The sequence below is a fragment of the Globicephala melas genome, chromosome 14 (assembly GCF_963455315.2).
Source record: "Globicephala melas chromosome 14, mGloMel1.2, whole genome shotgun sequence".
Lineage (NCBI taxonomy): Eukaryota > Metazoa > Chordata > Mammalia > Artiodactyla > Delphinidae > Globicephala > Globicephala melas.
This window is the reverse complement of record NC_083327.1, coordinates 41752815-41765222: the sequence shown is the minus strand read 5'-3', so window position 1 is coordinate 41765222 and position 12408 is coordinate 41752815. Positions and strand designations below refer to the sequence as shown.

At 41.2% G+C, this 12408-nt stretch overlaps 1 protein-coding gene across 1 annotated transcript; it reads right to left on the bottom strand.

Annotated features, from left to right (window-relative positions):
- Positions 1-1402: 1402 nt before the first annotated feature.
- CCN6 (cellular communication network factor 6) lies at positions 1403-9203 on the bottom strand. Its single transcript, XM_060283512.2, has 4 exons — positions 8900-9203; positions 4776-5018; positions 2750-2813; positions 1403-1531 (listed from the first exon to the last, which is right to left on the bottom strand). The coding sequence occupies exons 1-4, from the start codon at positions 9201-9203 to the stop codon at positions 1525-1527; spliced, it is 618 nt and encodes a 205-aa protein (XP_060139495.1). The 3' UTR covers positions 1403-1524.
- Positions 9204-12408: the final 3205 nt, after the last annotated feature.

The window sequence follows — 12408 nt, the reverse complement described above, 5'->3', positions numbered from 1 at the left end:
TTCCCCATGTGCTTGGTTTTATAGGATCTTGATCTCAAAAAATATATCTCCTGGATCTCTGCAGTTTCTCTGACATACACAAGATGTAATCCACAGCATCTTCCATTTAAATGACCCTTCGTTTGGGCAATCAAACTGAATGGTAATCATTTTAGACTTGTTAGGGACACAGCATCTTTTATCCAAGCATATCCCACAGAAAGTGGGTTTGTAACTCTGAGTGCTTGAGCATCCGGAAAAGACAAATTTTTCAGCTTTGACAGGTTGAAAAGTAGGTTGGCATGTTTTTCCTTTGGGGATCTGAAAAGATATATAACGTTAAGAAGTCACTCTTTAAACTTGATTACAGTAGTTCAGAAAAGCGATACTTTGTGGACTATTACATAAATACACAGATATAATTTCAGGGCATTAATAGTTGCCATTTAGTGACATCCAGCCCTTTCTTTTCTGCCTTTAAAATCCCCTCTCACCAGAGGACCTAGGAAGTCCTCCCTGTGCTTCCTCCATCATATTATAGGACCCACTCCCCAATGTTTTTCTGCTATCTACCCTTGACTTAGTTCCACAATAAATGAAAATTTCTGTTTTATTTAATATTAAGGGCCAAGACTTAAATTCTCTAATATGGCTCAGACAGTTTTAAGTAGATGGATAGATGAATGAACATCTTAATCCCTTTGAAATTGTCAGCTTTCTAATAAATAGGATAGGGAATAACTTACTTAGGGATAAGATTGGTTTTGTAGCATTTCTAAAAATTACTCGAGACAGTCACAGAAGCAGGACCAGCTCTAGTTATACCAAGAGTATGTATTATTGTATCATAGTCCTTTGGCAAGTAGTAGCTAAGCAAAGCATTTTGGAAATAGTGTGGTTCCCTCTCCAAGTTGGTGATACATAAGATCAGAACTTCTCTGATGTTCCTAATGTTTTTATAATTATGATGTAGCAACCAAAATCTTTTATCAATTGCTCTGATTCCACTACATAAAATTAATATAGGAAAAAGAAGGTAGAATCTGAAAAGGATCCTCTCTGGAAAAACAATATACATGGTGGGGTGCCCCAACAAATCAGGCTGATCAAGACCCACACTAGTAAGCTGTTAACCTGTTGATTCTAGATACCCTAACATTACCTCTCTGCTTGGTGAAATTTTTCCCACAAAGTGCAGTTAATATCTGCTTTCCTCCAAGATAGTTTGACTTTAAGAGTTATAATGAAGTGGTTTTATTAATAAACACTTCCAAAACACACACATACATAGACACACACATACTTTTCAGGAGTTTCAATATTGAATTATCATGAAGTTAAATCTACTTAAACTTTACCTTTACTGTCTTTGATATATTACTGTCACAAGGCTGAATGTAGCACAGTCTTTTCTCATTTCTCATTTCACAGTTGCTGTTTTCATTGGTTACCCTATTAGATATGCCCATCCCACATGTTCTGGAGCAAGGGGTCCACTTCGTTGCTTGCACAAGACATTTTCTTTTCCAAATAAGTGGGAGATTCCTATAAGCTAAAATAAAGGAGGAGGGAGTGCATGTGTATAAATATATATGTATTCATGTAGGTAGATAATTTTTAATCATTATTTTTAAGCTAATAGTTAATAGATCTGAACTTTATATAAAGTAATTCAGAATAAAATAAGCTTATGGTCTAATTATTCTCTTTTTCCCACTCCCCAAATTATCTTTCAATCAAGTATTACAGTGCAGTATCTTAGGAGGAATAAAAATACTTTATCTTTGAAAAACTGAGTAAAGTACCCATTTGCTTCTTTCTGCGTAGCCCATCCTCTGAGTACTAAACAAGCTTATGCTTTGATGGATATCTGCCTTTTCCCTGGTTCTTGCCTCATGCTTGATGTTATTTTCAACAGATGTTGAAACAGACATCAGTAGGATTAGGGAATTCAAGATATTAATCAGAACAAGGTGGTCTTACTGTTAAATTTCGTGATGTTAAAATCTAAAATACAAAAGTTACATTTGAGAATTCAGCTATCAATGAGACCAGTTATTTTCTTCTCCACTTTTTAAAATCTAGTCTTTTAGAAAATTCTCTACGTTACACTGAACTAATCTAAATACTTATACTAAGTCATGAAAAATGTGCAATCCATTTTATTCAGTCAGCTTAACTATTACATTCCCTATGGTATCAGGCCTATGGTATTCCCTCTGTTGTCTAGACATTTCATATCACTTTGGAATGCATGGACGGATCTATGGGTGAGTGGGTTGGATAGGCAGAGCCCCCCTCCCCTGCCTGCAGCTTAGGAGAAACAAGGGAGGGGAAGGGGGTGAATAATGAAAATATAAAGAGTGCATAATAATTCTTCCATCTTGTAAATCCATGGGGAGCTTCCCTCTTGTTCTGCTCATGAATGAATCAGGCACTTGGTTCATTTTAAGCAAACTACTAATTGGTTCATTGTCTCAAAGCATTTCCTTCAGGTTAATATGCATCCTAAAGTGGGTGCTTTGGGAGTAAGGTGGAGATTTGAGTCTGCAATTAACACAGCAAAATTCAGCCTACATTAAAATGTCAATTTAAAAAGGAACCACCCACCCCCCCTCAAAAAAATGCCTTCTTGATAGGGAAGAGTCACTTTGAAGTATGTGCTGTCTTTGAATAAAGTGATACTTTGATACTGTTGTCAGTGTTATTACAGTAGGATCTTGCCACTGCACACAGAACTGAGGGAGAGGAAGCAGAAAAATGGGGATACCTGGAAGGTAGACAACAGTTTAAAGACCTCAGCGCAGGAAGCAGGTTAAAAGCTTGGCATGCATCTGCAATAAATAAAGGTAGGTTAGATTATCATATTACCAAGAACCCCGCTTAGAGTTAAGCCAAGAGCTGCAGTTCAGCAATTGCTTAACATTCATTAAAGGGCAAGAAAACTAGAAGAAATTTTCAAAGTACAAGTTCAGTGTTCGGTGAGCAGTGAGAAAAGCATAGGGGCATTATGTCATTGCATGCTTCCTGCTGACAAAGCAAAAGCTAGATTCCAACTGTAGACTGTCTGGAATTAAGTATATAAATTACTATCACAAATATATCTTAAAGTATGTGTGTGTCATTGTGCTCAACTTTGAAAGCAAACTCCTGTTTGGGCCCATAAGTACAGTTTCAAAGTTAAGCAGAGGAGAGACATTAGACTGAACATATACTTCCTTTTAAACATATCTAGGCCTATATTTTAATTACTAGAGCGCACTTGGGAGATTTTCTCATTTTCTGTAGCAAAGTACTGACCACTAAGAATGACCATCTGACGCCTCCTCCAACCAGGTTCCAACTGAATCCACTGAAACTGCTCTGACTTCACAAATGAGACCAACTTGACCGTGACCCAAAGGCCTGGCCTTGGGGACAACTGCTGTTCTACGGTGGTCTCACCAGGGAGGTTCACGCATGGGTTCTAAGAACTTAACACTGGGTCACCAAGATCCAATGCAGAAAATCAACTGTTCTTGTACATTTGTTAAAAAAAACAATTTGACTTATATTTTCAAAACTTTTAGAGCGGTTAGCTGAAAACCACGGATGGTGAATGCCGATTTGCCGTAACCTGTTAAAGTTTTTTGAATTGGCATAATTGGAATCCCAGAGGATGTTCCTTTAAGAATTCGTTTTTAAAGATCTAAGACTCATTTCTCTGATTATAGTTGCTTTTATTAACTATCCACATAAGTGAATTTAGGAGTCTTTAGCATACATAAGTATTCCATATTTCCATGGCATCTTTCATTTACTAAGCTCCAAATTTCAAGAAAAAGGCATTCTTAATTTCTGGATGAAAGCACAGATGTGAATAATAACCAGGCATCAATATTGCCCTTTTTGAGTCCTTCCTCACCTGTGCTTCATCTGCTGGCATTTTTGAAACTCCTGTCCCCAAAAAGCCTTGGCACCTAAATAAGGTGCTAGCTTAGAGCAGACCAAACTGTAAGGTTTGTGAATATACTGATGCCAACTGTAAATGGCCAGGTGCTCCAGGTGAGTAATAAAGATTCTCATTACAAGTTTCTGACTACACACATACCTGGGTAACCTACTTAAAAATGCCTGTGTGCACATTTATTTAGAGAAGTTGGTAATTGTTAAGCTTCATTTTCAGTGAATGAAAGGGTAATTTTACATTAGTTTTATCTCTTTTTAGAAATGTTTACAAATCAATGTACCCTCAAATATTTTTGATCATAGCCTTCCATTTCTGCTTTTACCATATGGAAAAGTTGCCTTTGGACATTTTTGGAACTGGATGGTTCATACTTCTTGCCCATAATAGAACAATACAGATAAAAGTTTTTCCAGGCCAGGGTACATGTGGATAATATTTGGTCAGTTTGCCTGAGAAGAGGTTAAATGGAAATAAGTAGAGGTAGTAAGAGTTTTCCTGACCTAGTAGAGCTTTCAAAAACTGGAATATTTGGGGAGTTCCCTAGTGATCTAGTGGTTAGGATTCAGTGCTGTCTCTGCCGTCGCGTGGGTTCAATCCCTGGTCAGGGAACTGAAATCCCATGAGCTGCGCGGCCAAAAAAAAAGGAAAAAATCTAAAACATCATAAAGTTCCATTTACAGATACTCAGAGCATACCTGCCTGAGGTAGAGACTGAGCATGGTGGCACACTCAAACTAAATCTCACTCTGATCACCAATCAGTAAGTACCTCCTTAGTTCCTGTGGTACATAAAAGGAAAGAAAACCAGGCGAAGTCATACATGAGAGACAGTTCTACTTATGAGTACCTGGCATTGTTTTGTAGCTTGTTGACAGCTGCTGTTGTGATGACCCCAGGCCACATTTTGACTGATCAGTCTTCTTTCCACCTTTAGCCCTAGAGCAGTGCCTGTCAGCCGGCTTTGGTATGAACAGAGGTGTGCATCCAATGGCCCCACTCACACAGAGGCAGCTAAACAGGGGATTGGGCTGAAACACTTGGCCATTATGATAATGTACCCTGTTGAACTCACATCCCACAGCTACAAGGTCTGAAAAGAGAGAAGAGCAAAATCACCAAAGAAGCCATAACTGATAGTCTAGACTTCAGTTATAAACCATAGAGGAAATTGCTATCTCCTTTATGAGATATAGTTCTCAATTTTTTAGGCCACATGTGAAACCCCCTTCACAGAACATCTGTAAAAAGTGAAAATGAGGGCTTCCCTGGTGTCGCAGTGGTTGAGAGTCCGCCTGCCGATGCAAGGGACACGGGTTCGTGCCCCAGTCCAGGAAGATCCCACATGCTGCGGAGCGGCTAGGCCCGTGAGCCATGGCCGCTGAGCCTGCGCATCCGGAGCCTGTGCTCCGCAACGGGAGAGGCCACAGCAGTGAGAGGCCTGCGTACCGCAAAAAAAAAAAAAAAAAAAAAAAGTGAAAATTAGACATTTTCATTATATCGTAGATTATCAGCCCTGAGTAGTCGCCTTCAAAATTAAGACCCTGTTCCCTGTTCTTGAGTAAAGTTAATAAAAAATCACTATGAGTATAGAACTGGGATAATGACTGTAAACCTCAGAGCTGGGTTGATGGCTGGTGAGACAGATATCCCCAGATGCCCAACAGGCTAGGATATATTCCTAGGGAGTTAGGATAAGTGAATGGGTGAAGAAATCATAAATTGTTTACAATACTGCACAGTAGCTGATGACCTTTCACAGAACTGGAAGGTCAAAACCTTTTCAGAATACTAAGATGTGACTGACTTCACTGTGTTGACATTTGTGCTGATGGTGCAAAAGCAGCAGTGGCTAAAACTGCTGCTGACACTTCAGCGTGAATCAAACTGTACAGGTTAGTCACTATTTTTCCTTGCCATACATACATAAACGTACTGTTTTTTACAGTTCTTAGCTCTACCTAAGAATGTCCTTAATGACACAGTAAAAATTACTAATTTTATTAAATCTGAGTGATCAAATATACATGTCTTTTTAATATTCTGTGTGACAAAACAGGAAGTTACATAGAGCCTTTCTCTAGATAGTGTACCAAAGTACAATAGTTATCTCGAGGAAAAGCACCTATGTTATTGTTTGGGTTGTGTGCCGAAGTAACCACTTTTTTAGTGGTAATTTCCCCTGAAGAGATGCTTGACGGATACCTCATGGTTATTCAGACTTGGGTATTTGGCAGACATTTTCTTGAAAATCAACGAAACGAGCCTGTCACTTCAAGGAAAACAACTGACAGTACTTGTTGCCAGTAACAGAATTTAAGCTTTTGAGCAAAAATTAGAATTTTAGAAAATTTGTGTCCACCCCTGAGATCTTTATAGCTACCCAATATGTAGACTTTTCTGATAATTTTGGTACTAACTAATGTGATTTTTTAAAATATCCATATAACCCATTGCTCCAAACTGGTATTTTCCAGATAACCAGTGCATGGTATTACAAAATTATACTCGAGGAAAAGCCCCATTCCAAGTGGGTCTTTGAATAGAGGAAAGTATTTTAATGTCACAGAGTCTGAAAAGGTCATTGATTTGGTTTCCGATTCCACACGATTAGCAGTGATGCAGCTAATTTTTAAGAAACTCCACTTCTCAAGTTTTAATATAATATGAAAAAAGAATATTCACAATTATCTGAAAAGTCTGTTAAAATATTCCTTCCTTTTCCAACAACGTATCTGTGTGAGGCTGGAATCCCTTCATATATTCCAAACTAAAACAACATATAGCAATATATTGAATGCAGAAGCAGATGTAAGAATCTATCTTCTGTTAAGCTAGGCATTAGAGAGATCTGCAAAAATGTAAAACAATTCCACTTCCACTCTTCTCTAATTTCTTTGTTTTTAAAGTAAAATTTTTTCACAAATAATATATTATTCTTACTAATTTGCAATGGGTTTGTTATTTTTAAACGTATTAGTAAATATTTTTAAATTTCTAATCCATTAAATACCAAGAGGTAACTCATATAAACAAAAGCTCTTTGGTTCCTCATTAATTTCTAAGACTAAAGGGATCCTCAGACCAAAAAAAAGTTTAAAAACCATTGTTCTATAATGATGAATCAGCACATTCTCTGTAAAGTTATATCTTAAGCCTTTATAGACCATTCGGTCTCTGTTGCAACTACTAGACCCTGCTATTGTAAAGCAGCCACAGACTATATGTAACTGAACTGGTGTGGCTGTTCTCTGATAAAACATTATTTACAGAAACAGACTGTGGGGCGGATTTGGTCCCTGAGCCATAGTTTGTGACCCCAGTTAGAGATCATCCCCACCCCCATCCTCATGGCTGTGCTCTGTTACAATACTCATCACATTGTACACAAAATTACTTGTGGAAAGATCTGTCTGACACAATAAACTTTGACTCCACGAGGGCAGGACCTGTATCTCTTTTTTCCCTGTTGTGTCCCCACCTGCTGGTCACAGTGTCTAGCTCAGTAGTGGATGCTCACTAAGTGTTTGTTAGGTTAATGAAATACCTTGCCTGGCACTGTTTGGGAGAAAGGGGTATCCTGAATGCCAGAGTCTGATAGATCACGTTTTTCCTGTTGAATTTCCATAAGTAATAGCTAACATTTTTGAGAATTTACTACATACCAGATATTGTGTTAGGTGTTTTGGGTTTTGTGTCTTCATTTCAATTGATCCTCCTAACAACTATAAAATAGGAAGTACATATAATATAACTGAGGCACAGAGAGGTTAAGCAACTTGATCAAGGTCACTCAGCAGACAGAACTCAGAATTTGAACCCAGAGCCTACATTCTTAACCAATATACAATAGTCAAGTGCTGACAGGGGCATCAGGCTATCAACTTGAACTGTTCCACACATTCAGTCCAACTCCAGAGATGTGCTCTCATTCCATACTTACAACCAAACTTCTGCTAGTAGTTTTCCTTCCCACTTAGACTTTTCTACAGAGTAACTTAACCACCCAGCTGACATGAGTATTTCTCTTCCCTTAGAAATTTTTTTTTTAATCCTCAATAAATCGGTATCCTGAATTATTGGCAAGGCATAGGTTTAGATGGTCTCAAGCGGTCTCCAGAGCTGAGGCCCATAAAGCTGAGGATCCTGTTGTGATGTGGGGTGCCCCTACCTTCTATTTACAAATGTGCCTCAGTAAAAAGTACAGTAACTTGGGCTTCCCTGGTGGTGCAGTGGTTAAGAATCCGTCTGCCAATGCAGGCGACATGGGTTCGAGCCCTGGTCCGGGAGGATCCCACAAGCTGTGGAGCAACTAAGCCCATGCGCCACAGCCACTGAGCCTGCCCTCTAGAGCCTGCGAGCTCTAGGCCGTGCTCCACAGCAAGAGAAGCCACCGCAGTGAGAAGCCCGCTCACCGCGACGAAGAGTAGCCCCCGCTCGCTGCAACTAGAGAAAGCCCGTGTGCAGCAACGAAGACCCAACACAGCCAAAAATAAAATAAAATAAAATTTTAAAGTACAGTAACTTGACGGTTAGTTGGGAAGACTGAGATTAAAGCTGTATGTCTGAATACTAGATATACATCCTTACATTTTAAAAAAGATTATTTTTTAGTCACAGAAAAGGTTGAATTCAGATTGCTTCTGACAGTATTAACAAAAGCTGTCATTTGTGGCACTTTAATGAGTCAGGCCGTTTACATAATTTCTCCTATTTTTATCATTAAAAGCAATTACCTGAGAAGAACTGCAAGATCATTTCAATGCAATAAAAGTAACAGGTTTCTGAATGTGCGTGTAACATCTGCTCATTTCACATGGTGTCCAACATGAGAAGGCTAGTCTCACTGGTGCATGGAAACTAAACCCACCTCTTATTTAGTCACATTAAGCTGATTATTCCAAAGTAACAAGTGCAGGCAAAAACCCTGTCTAGACTCCACATTCGCCAGCCAGTGCAGAAGGAGACACTTACATGCACACACTCCAGTCTCGTACGTAGGCCCGTCTGCTGAGTAGTCACAGTACAGCCCTTTGTGGGGGTCGCAGAGGTCAGCTTCGTTGCAGGTGTCCCCTGGTTGCCTGGCACAGATTTTACAGCATCCACAGCCATCCCTCACCAGGCTCACTCCAGGAGGGCAGCTGGGCTTCTGGCGAGCGCACTGACAGGGCCAGTGACAAAACTGTTGACGATGGTGCACTTCTGCTACCTCACCAGGCCTTCCTTCGGGCGCCGTGTCTAACAGCCCAGTGCCCTGGGCCCTGCAGTAGAACTTCATTTGACAACAAAGGTGATGTTAGAAATGGTTCCTCAAACTAATTTCAGAGGTCTTCTGGAAATAGATTTCCCCCAGAGTACGAGAATATAGTGTGGTGAATTGTAATAATAATAGTATCTACCAGTATTTGACATGATCACTCGCTCCTTAAACTTTTCTGCGCTCAGCTTCCAACACATGACTCTTTCTCCTCCTTTCTCACTGATGGCTCCTTCTCAGTCTCCTCTGCTAGTTTCTTCTCATCATCTTCATCTCTAAACACTGAAACCCCCTGTGGGTAAAGACCTCTGAAGTAACTTCCCTCACTGCATCTCATGGCTCCACCCAGGCCTCTCTTCTGAACTCAAACTGCCTACTTAACAGATCTCCACTTAGATGTTTGACAGGCATAGCAAACTTCACATGACCAAAAACAAACTCCCAATTCTCCCCTCCAATCTACTCTTCCTTACAAGGGAAGGAGAGAAGCAGGTGTGTCAGAGAAGATGTGATGCTAGAAGCAGAGGTAACACGATGCTTCTGCTGAAGGGGGGCGTCACAAGCCAAGGAATGCAAGCAGCTTATAAAGGCTGGAAAAGGCAAAGGACAGATCCTCCCCTAGACTCCCCGGAAGGAACACACAGCCCTGCCTTGATTTTAGCTCTGTTTCCAGACTACAGATGCCAGAACTGTAAGATAATAGATCTGTGCTGTTTGAAGACTGTAGCAATAGGAAACAATACACCCCATTTTACAAGGGAGGACTATGGGGCTCTGATTGCTTAACCTACTCCAGGTCGCATGTCAAGTAAGTGGAAGAAGAGGGACTTACACCACGCAGGCAGCTTCCAGAGCCTGAGCTCTCAATCCTTACCTTCCTCCCTTCCCCAGGCCAGGGCTTGCCACCAACCAGCTTTGATATTGAACAGATCACTGAATCTCTGCGTCTGTTTTTCCTCTCTAGCCCAGACTCTCCCCCTGAGCTCACAACTAACTCATTCATCTCTTCGGGGTATATCCCACTTTGATGTCCCACAAGCACCTCACTTTCTCCCTCCCCACAAGAAACTGCTCTCAGCTAGTCCCCATTTTAGTGAATGGTGGCATCATCCCCTGAGTTCCCCAAGCCAGGAAGCTGAGATCAACCTCACCTGTTCCATCTCCTTCATCCCTCACACCCGAAGGTCAGCGACCTGCAGCACAACGTTCAGGGCCCTCCTCATCTCTTGCATTCCTTAGATGCCTTAGCTTCTAGCGAGTGAAAGTGCCTGCGGTTCCCTGCATATCTGAGGCTGTTCCTTCTACCTGTAACCTTCTTCACCTGCCCCCACTCCTTCCCTGAGTTACCACCTTCTCCAGAAGACTTTCTATAACCTCTCCATGCTCCCTTTTACCTGTCGGTGTACTGAAGTTAGTGTATAAGTGCCTGTCTTCTCCACTCACCCTAAAGCTACCCAACCACAGGGAGTTGAGGTTCACTTGCTGGTGTACAAGTGGCACTTAGCACAGTGCCTGGCAAGTAATTTCTGTAATTAACTCTCAATTTTTATCTGATGGAACTGAAGGCAGTTGGACTGATACAGACATGCTAAACCTCTTTCCAACTCAAAAACCCTACATTTAAGGGACACCAAGTGGGGAAAGCGGTTGGGGGGGATGAATTGGGGGATTGGGATTGACATATATACACTAATATGTATAAAATAGATAGCTAATATAAAAAAAGAAAAAGTTTGGACAATGAAAAAGAGAGTCAGAATCAGAAAAAAAACAAAAACAACCCTACATTTAAAACTATCTGTTTGAAATTCCACCATTAAATCTTAAGCCTTTTTTTTTTGCGCAGGCTCAGCGGCCATGGGTCATGGGCCCAGCCACTCCGCGGCATGTGGGATCCTCCCGGACGGGGGCACGAACCTGTGTCCCCTGCATCGGCAGGAGGACTCTCAACCACTGCGCCACCAGGGAAGCCCAGCCTTTTTTCTTACCACTGATGAGACATGTATTCCCCAGAGTAACACTTTCAGCTACTATTTGAGTTGAATATACCATGTGAGAATAGACTTTGAGGATACAGTGCTGGGCTTCTGAAGGACGAGGAGGAACAATGGAAATCCCGAATGTAGGGGGGCAGAATATCAAGGCTACACATAGCGAGCGCCTGCTTCGCATTCTTGCCCAGGTTCAGACGTGGTTACCAGGCACCCCTTGCCGGGTTCGGTGGCCTCTCAGCTGGGCTCATGTTCATGAACTTTCCGTCCTCCCCTCTCTAAGGTGTTGGACTCTCAATTCTTGGCTTTCATGACACCAGCCCCACACCCCTGCCCAGTTCGACCCCTACCTCTGGACATACTTTCTCAATCTCCTTTGCAGGCTCCTGTTACCCTGCATTTGACTTAGATCTAAGCTCACTGGTGTTTCGTGACCTTAATGTATTGCTGTTCTCACCCTGCACACTGTCTCTTGACCATCTCATCAACACCCTTGCCGTCATTTTCGATCCTATGCAGCTTCAAATATAAATTTCCATCCAGGACTGCCACGCTGAGTGCAGACCCATATAGCTGGCTGCCTACCGGACGTCTCCACTAGAACGTCCTACAGGAAAAACTCACGTCCCAAACTCAACATTGCCCCACCCACCCGAGACAGCTTCTCCATACCCTGGAGACAGGAAGCTAGGAGTCGTCCAGGTCATCTTCCTCTCCCTCACCTCCCATAGTCATTTAACAACTAATCCTGCTTATCATCCTTATAGCCCTAAAACTAGTCACTCTTCCCTCATTTTCACTGCTACCAAGTACTACTGCAGTAAGTTCCTAACCGGTCTCCCTCCCTCAAGAATGACTTCAACAAATCTACCACATCACTGCTTTAAGGAGCTCTTAAAAAACATATCTGTCGGTCCCCAGCATCTCCACACAAAAAAAACAAAACAAAACAAAAAACACTGTATCTAGTTCTGTAAAAAATGCCACTGGTAATTTGACAGGGATTGCATTGAATCTGTAGATTGCTTTGGGTAGTATAGTCATTTTCATAATATTGATTCTTCCAATCCAAGAACATGGTATATCTCTCCAGCTATTTGTATCATCTTTAATTTCTTTTATCAGTGTCTTACAGTTTTCTGCATACAGGTCTTTTGTCTCCTTAGGTAGGTTTATTCCTAGGTATTTTATTCTTTTTGTTGCAATGGTAAAGGGGAGTGTTTCCTTAGTTTCTC

Excerpts from the sequence above, each read along its gene's own strand:
- CCN6 (XM_060283512.2), bottom strand. The coding sequence starts at position 9,203 with ATGAAGTTCTACTGCAGGGCCCAGGGCACTGGGCTGTTAGACACGGCG. Across the intron at positions 5,019-8,899 it reads CGAGACTGGAGTGTGTGCAT|ACCTTGTAGCTGTGGGATGT; the intron begins GTAAGTGTCTCC and ends CTCTCTTTTCAG. Across the intron at positions 2,814-4,775 it reads AAGCTACAAAACAATGCCAG|ATGCATGCCAAGCTTTTAAC; the intron begins GTACTCATAAGT and ends TATTTATTGCAG.